At 65.7% G+C, this 5,998-nt stretch overlaps 2 protein-coding genes across 2 annotated transcripts in view; one reads left to right on the top strand and one right to left on the bottom strand.

Moving 5' to 3' along the window:
- Positions 1-2,633, bottom strand: part of LOC109529769 (uncharacterized protein CG45076-like) — a 17,494-nt gene extending 14,861 nt beyond the window's left edge. The window contains exons 1-7 of the mRNA XM_019893200.1: positions 2,305-2,633; positions 1,070-1,176; positions 910-986; positions 766-841; positions 660-675; positions 244-307; positions 71-134 (exon numbers count right to left, since the gene is read on the bottom strand). Coding sequence (XP_019748759.1) covers positions 71-134; positions 244-307; positions 660-675; positions 766-841; positions 910-986; positions 1,070-1,159 — 387 coding nt within the window. The 5' untranslated portion in view covers positions 1,160-1,176; positions 2,305-2,633. The remainder of the gene's footprint in view (positions 1-70; positions 135-243; positions 308-659; positions 676-765; positions 842-909; positions 987-1,069; positions 1,177-2,304) is intronic.
- A 382-nt stretch (positions 2,634-3,015) lies between these two features.
- Positions 3,016-5,998, top strand: part of anxa2b (annexin A2b) — a 5,376-nt gene continuing 2,393 nt past the window's right edge. Inside the window, exons 1-8 of the mRNA XM_019893182.1 lie at positions 3,016-3,116; positions 4,489-4,561; positions 4,644-4,737; positions 5,015-5,109; positions 5,179-5,292; positions 5,384-5,474; positions 5,734-5,813; positions 5,888-5,954. Of these exons, the coding sequence (XP_019748741.1) occupies positions 4,511-4,561; positions 4,644-4,737; positions 5,015-5,109; positions 5,179-5,292; positions 5,384-5,474; positions 5,734-5,813; positions 5,888-5,954 (592 nt within the window). The 5' untranslated portion in view covers positions 3,016-3,116; positions 4,489-4,510. The remainder of the gene's footprint in view (positions 3,117-4,488; positions 4,562-4,643; positions 4,738-5,014; positions 5,110-5,178; positions 5,293-5,383; positions 5,475-5,733; positions 5,814-5,887; positions 5,955-5,998) is intronic.

The raw sequence follows: 5,998 nt of genomic DNA, 5'->3' as shown, positions 1-5,998 counted from the left end.
GCCCGCGCGCCCGCGTCTCCCAAAACGGCGGCCCGGCGGCGGCCGCCGAGCGCTCGCGCGAGAGACTCACCTCAGCGGTGGGGGCTGGTCGTCCGCGGCCCACTGATGCGCCGACTCCGCCTCCTCGCGTTTGGCTGAGGGAAAGACGAGAAGCCAAATGGGATGAGATGCCCGCCCGCGCGCCCGCGTCTCCCAAAACGGCGGCCCGGCGGCGGCCGCCGAGCGCTCGCGCGAGAGACTCACCTCAGCGGTGGGGGCTGGTCGTCCGCGGCCCACTGATGCGCCGACTCCGCCTCCTCGCGTTTGGCTGAGTGAAAGACGAGAAGCCAAATGGAATGAGACCGAAGCCCTTTCGATTTGCCGTCCGGCGAAACGTCACCGGTCGCGGCCCGAGTCCGATTCGGAGGACCGAGAAAGCGCGAGCGCGATGGACGGCGCTCTTGGCGGCGAGCCAAAAGCGAGGCCGCGTCGGCGGCACATTTGCGAAGACTCGGCGAGCAAAATAGGCCGAGATGCGTTTGCCGCGGGAACGCGTGGGAGTCGGGCGGGGCCGACTTTGGACGCGGCCGTTCCATTTTCCGAGCTCCGGGTTCTCGCGGGAGAGAAACCGGCGAGCTTGCTCCTCCCGGGGAACGGCCAATGACTTGGCCGAGCCTCACCTGGCGCCGTGGCGTCCTGAAAAACACGCACGACAGGCGCGCGGACGGGTCAGGCGAGCCGAGAGAGGAGCGCGGCGGGCGCCGACGCCCGGCGGGGCAATCGAACCTCTGCGGCGGCCTCCTCCTCCTCTTCGCCCACGGCCGCGGGAAAGGCTGGGCCCGGACCTTCGCTCGCGCCCTTCCTGCCGCGACAGGAAGCCCGCGTTGGCTCTCTCGACTACTTGGAACCGCGATTCGAGTTGAACGCCACCTGCTCTCTGACGACAACGCCGCCTCCGCCTCCGCCGCCTCCTGTTTGGACTCGTCCCGGGTGCCCGCCTCAGACTCCTGAAAAAAATGTCCGAAGCCACACAGAGCAGAATTAGTCGTCGGGCACGCGCGCTCGTGCGCTCGCGCACATGGCGCCCGACCGTCAGAGGTTGCGGCTCAGCGCCGTCGGCTTCACGGGGTCGGTGGGTCTCGGGAGGGCGCGGAACCATTTGGAGCAGCCAGCTCAGCATCTTGAAGACTTTTTTTCCTGTGAAAAGGGCGAGGTGGACACGGTGACCTTCTCGCTCTCTTTTCTTTTGAAAGATGAGTGAGAGCAGAGGGGAGGGGGCGGAGCCGGTCAGCGGGACCGGCGGTCCCGCGCGTCCGAGTCCGGTCGCTCGCACCCTGCGGCTCACGGTCGGAACGGAGGCCTCCGTCGGGGCTCCGCAACAAACGCGAGCGTCGCCCTTTTTCGACACCTCCGGCCGCCACCCGTCACGTGACCGATGTGATCTTCTCGGGGGGGAGGAATAGGACGCCGACGATGGCGACGGCCTTTCGGTCACGCCGAAGCTCTTCCCAAATGGAAACGCAGCCCCCGTTTTGACGGGGGCGGCGCACGGCGCTCGCTTCAGCCGCTAAGCCGCTTACACGATGGATTTGGCGTCTTCATAAATAAGCCGCCCGAGCGAGCGCACGCCCGACTCGGGCTCAAGAAGAACTTTCAAGTGTGCCGTCGCTCTGAGAAGAGCGATCCCAACGTCGCCATGAAAAGCGGGCTTTCGGCTCCGGGCGGGCCGTCCGCGCCGGGCAGATCGGGCAAAGTTGGCGGCCGGGCGCCGCCGCAGAAGCGCCGCTCCCAAAGACTCTCGAGCGCGAAAAGCCGGCGGGCGGGCGCTTTGCCAGAGCGGGCCCGTTTTCCTCCGCCGAGGCCGCTCCTTTGTCCTTTGCGAGCGCCGTCCCAACAAAGGAGCCGCGCCGGAAAGACGGCTTCCGTTTCAAAGCGTCTTCCGTCGCGTCGGCCTGGCGAGTCCGCTTTTGCTGTTCCGTCGGCCACGGGCTTCCCGCAAACGCTCGCGTCGCGTTCGGCGGGGATGGGGAGAAGTCTCGTCTGGACGTTTCTCGTCCCACCCGCGACGACGGCGCTTCACTGCACGGATCAAGAAACCGGCGGAAGCCGACGATGAGGCGCCGTTTTGTTTGTTTTGACAAAGCCTTGCGCTCCACATTTGGAGCGCAAGGCTTTTGTTTGACTCCTCGTTATTTTGGGGAGAAAAATCCTCCGCACGACTCACAGCGCCGGCTGAAATGAACTTTTGAAAGCCTCGTCACACCGACGCCGCGCGGACGGCCAAAGTCGTTGCCGGGCGTCGAGACGAAGCGCGGTCGCCCTCACCCGATGGATGGAGCGGCCGTCCTACCGCGTGGCCTCCGGAGCCGGAACCGCAGCGTCCGCGCGCGTCGCCGACGTGAAGGGATGACGAGCGTGAGCGCCGGCCCGGATTTATGGAGGAAGCGTCTAAGCCGATTAGGGCCGGCACGTATTCAAATCATCACGTCTCAACTTTCCGCCGAGTCGGCTCCTTTCTGTCACGTTGCCAGGTGGCGGCGGACCCCCAAAAAGCAGGCGAGGGAGAGGGGCGGGGTGGACTTGACAAATTGGCTTCAGTCCCAAACGGGCGAAACCCCGGCAGGGCGCGAGCTCCAAACTAAGAGGAACGGGAGCGCGACGGCGGCAAGGAGCGCTCGCACCCCGCGGGAGTCCTTTGAAAGCGTCGCGTTGCATCGCGAGCGACGGGCGTGCGGCTGCAGGGGGAGCCCGACGGCGCCACCCGCCGCTCGCAAACAGAATGGCCACGCTTTGCGCTCGGGGTCGTGCCGCCGACTCGTCGGCTTGGGTTCCCGGCCGCCTCTTTCCGCGCGGGCCCGACGAGGCTCGCGTCTCTGCCGCGCGGGCCGCTCGGGGATTTCTGGGAACAAACCCCCCAAATGACGTGCTCGGCAACAGCGATGAGAGACGGCGCGCGAACAGGCAGGGCGGGACGTCACAAAGTCCAGGTCGCGTCCGCTTGGCAACGCCTGTAGTGACGCGGGGGGGCGGCTGAGGCCCGACTCGCGGGTGGGCGTGACTGCGGCGGCGGCCTTAAAAGAGCGCCGCGCGCACACGAACCTCAGCTCTCCTCGCCTCGAGCGTGTGCGCGCGTGAAGGTAAGAAGCCACCTTGGACAAACAGAGACGGGAAGAAATCCTTTTCAACGGGAGCGCAAGCGTCGTCTTCAGATGTGTCGGACGCGGGTTCTGAAATGCCCGCTTTCTTTTTTTTTGTTGTTGTTGTCACTCCACGTACGCGTCATCGCAGGCCCCGATGGGCGGCCGAGATTTCTCGGGCTATTCTGGGCCCGGTCGGCCTCGTTGACGGCCGCGTGCTCGTCGCTCACCCCGACCGACCCTCTTCCGGAGCGCACCCGGAAGAGCGCGACCAATCGCCCCGACCCTCAACGCGCTCGTCTCATCTTTCTTCCTCCGCGAGGCGTTTGGGGCCTTTGGGGCGATCCGCGCAAAGCGTGTCACCAAACGCGTCGTTTCGAGCGTTCGCGTCCCGCTCGAAACGACGCGTTTGAAGACACCCGCGTCGCTACTCGGAGGGTTAGGACGCGCCTCGGTCCAACTTGTTCAAATGATTTTTTTTCAAATGGATTTTTCTTTTGGGTCCGGCTCCGTTTCCTGCGTTTGTTCTTTAAACGTCTGCGGATGAAGTCCGATTTTCATTTGACAAAAGCTTTGCTCAGGGTCGAGTTCTTCCCCCGACGACCGTGACCCGTTTTCATTTCGCTCTGACGACTTTGGGTGACGAGGTGGAAGATTTGATCTTCTTCTTCTTCTGCTGGCGGTGAACTTTGAACTTGCGCACGATTCAAAGCAGGAAACGCCGCTCCAAAGTCAACGTGCGCGTCCATTCGCAGCGGCGGCGGCGGCGCTTTTATTGCGTCTTATCAGCTCTCGCGGCCCCGCCCGCCCGGCGCCAGAAAGCAAAGCCGCGCCCGAGAGCAGAGTGCAAACACATCGATGCCTCCACGCAGAGGATTTATTGTCGTGGTCACGTTGGACCTCGATGGGGTGGGGGTGGGGGCGGGAGTGCCAATTTTTCCAGTCGATCGACCGCGTGTTGCGACGAGCCCGCCCGCCTCAAAATGGAAAATGAGTCTCACTCGTACTCAAGTCAGCTTTCGCTGGTCTCAAACAAGCGAAGCGTTCCAACTTTTGAAGAGCGGACCGGCACCTCGTTCCAAACGGCCGCCGGCGCGCCTCGCGCCCCGCCCGCTCAGCGCGGTCGCGGGGCCCGGCGTTCGGCGGCTCTCTCTTCTTCTCAGACGTGCGCCTCGGAGGCGAGAGGCCCTCGCGAGCCGCGTCCGCCGCGTCGACGGCTTGACCGTTCGGCGGCTTTCTTTTCCAAAACGCACGGAGGGGAGGGGCCGCGGGCCGAGCCCCTTTGACGACAAACGCTCGCCGACCGGGCCTTGGGAATTCGGGGCCCGGTTCCCGAGGCCCTCGGCATCGAAAGTCCGCTCCCCCCGCGCAGGTCTGAGGTCGTCCCGATCGAGATGGCGCTGGTGTCCGAGTTCCTGGGTCAGCTGACGTTGTCGTACGGCGCGGTGAGTGTCACGAGGAAGGGGGCGGCGAGTCCTCCTTCGCCGGGCCGATCGCACAAACGCTGCCGCCTCGTGTCCTCCGCAGGAGGCGGAGCCCGTCTTTCCCACCGTGGTCGCCTTCCGAGACTTCGACCCGATCGGCGACGCCGCGCGACTGGACGCCGCCCTCAGGAGCAAAGGTTACGACGAGCGTCGAACACTCGCGTTGTCATCGCCGCGCGTGCGGAAAGCCGCGAGCGGGGAGGTGAGAGTCCCCCCCCAAAAAGGAGCGATCGAGGTCGTGCGATGCCCCCACACCCCCGGCACGTGGGCGAGGGGAGCCGCCGTTCCCGTCGACTCTCCGTTTCCGGCGCTTCACCGAGCTCCCGAGCGAGCGGAGAAAAGGAAGCCCGCACCTCCGCGGTCGACCGGCGCGTCTCGGCGACGTCTCGGAAATTCCGCCGTTTGCCTTTTCAGGAGTAGACGAGCAAAGCATCATCGACGTTCTGACGCGAAGGTCGTACGAGCAGCGGCGGGAGATCGCCTTCGAGTACGAGCGCCTCGCCAAGAAGGTGCGCGCGCTCACGGGACGGGGGCGGGACGGGACGCGGCCTCGCGTGACGCCGTGGCGTGCGTTTCAGGAGCTGCAGACGGCCCTGAAGGGGGCGCTGTCGGGATCCCTGGAGGCCCTGATGCTGGGCTTGATGAAGAGCCCCGCCCAGTACGACGCCCTGGAGCTCAAAGCGGCCATGAAGGCACGTCCTCGAGCCAAAGCGGGACCGCGGCGATTGTGACCATGACGGCGGTCGGCGTCAATGACCGCGGCTTGTTTTGTTTCCCGCTCAGGGCCTGGGAACCGACGAGGAGACGCTCATCGAGATCGTCTGCTCCCGAAGCGACCGAGAACTGGCCGACATCCAAAAAGTCTACCGGGAAGGTGAGCGGCTCCGTCGGGGCTTTTCCCGCTCGGGCGTCCCGACGGGGCAAAGCGGCGCGCGCGTTCGCCAAACCGGAAGCCGGCGTCGCCAAAGGCCGAAACAAACGGTCGGTCGGCGTCGACGCTCGTCCGTCCGCACGTGCACGAGCGTCGGCGGGCGACCGACCGTTTCTTTCGGTCTTTGGCGACGCGAGTACCGGCACTCCGGACCGAAGCGGAAGACGCGCGGCCGCCCATCCCTCGGCGCCTTTGCCCTCAGTGTTTAAGAAGGAGCTGGAGAAAGACGTCGCGGGAGACACGTCGGGGGATTTCGCCAAGCTGCTCCTCGCCCTCATTCAGGTGGGCCCCCGACTGCGCGCCGCCGAACGCGAGCCGCCGCCCGTGCCGCCAAACTCCCCTCGGGTCGCCCTCAGACCACGCGAGACCCGCCTTCCAACGTCGTCGACTACGAGAAGATCGACGACGACGCCAAGGTTCGCTCCACCCGTCCATCCGCCGATGCGTCCGTCGCTCATGCCCCCCCC

Source organism: Hippocampus comes, unplaced genomic scaffold (assembly GCF_001891065.2).
Source record: "Hippocampus comes isolate QL1 unplaced genomic scaffold, H_comes_QL1_v1.1 scaffold378, whole genome shotgun sequence".
NCBI classification, from domain to species: domain Eukaryota; kingdom Metazoa; phylum Chordata; class Actinopteri; order Syngnathiformes; family Syngnathidae; genus Hippocampus; species Hippocampus comes.
The sequence above is the reverse complement of the archived record's forward strand: the minus strand, read 5'-3'. Positions and strand labels throughout refer to the sequence as shown.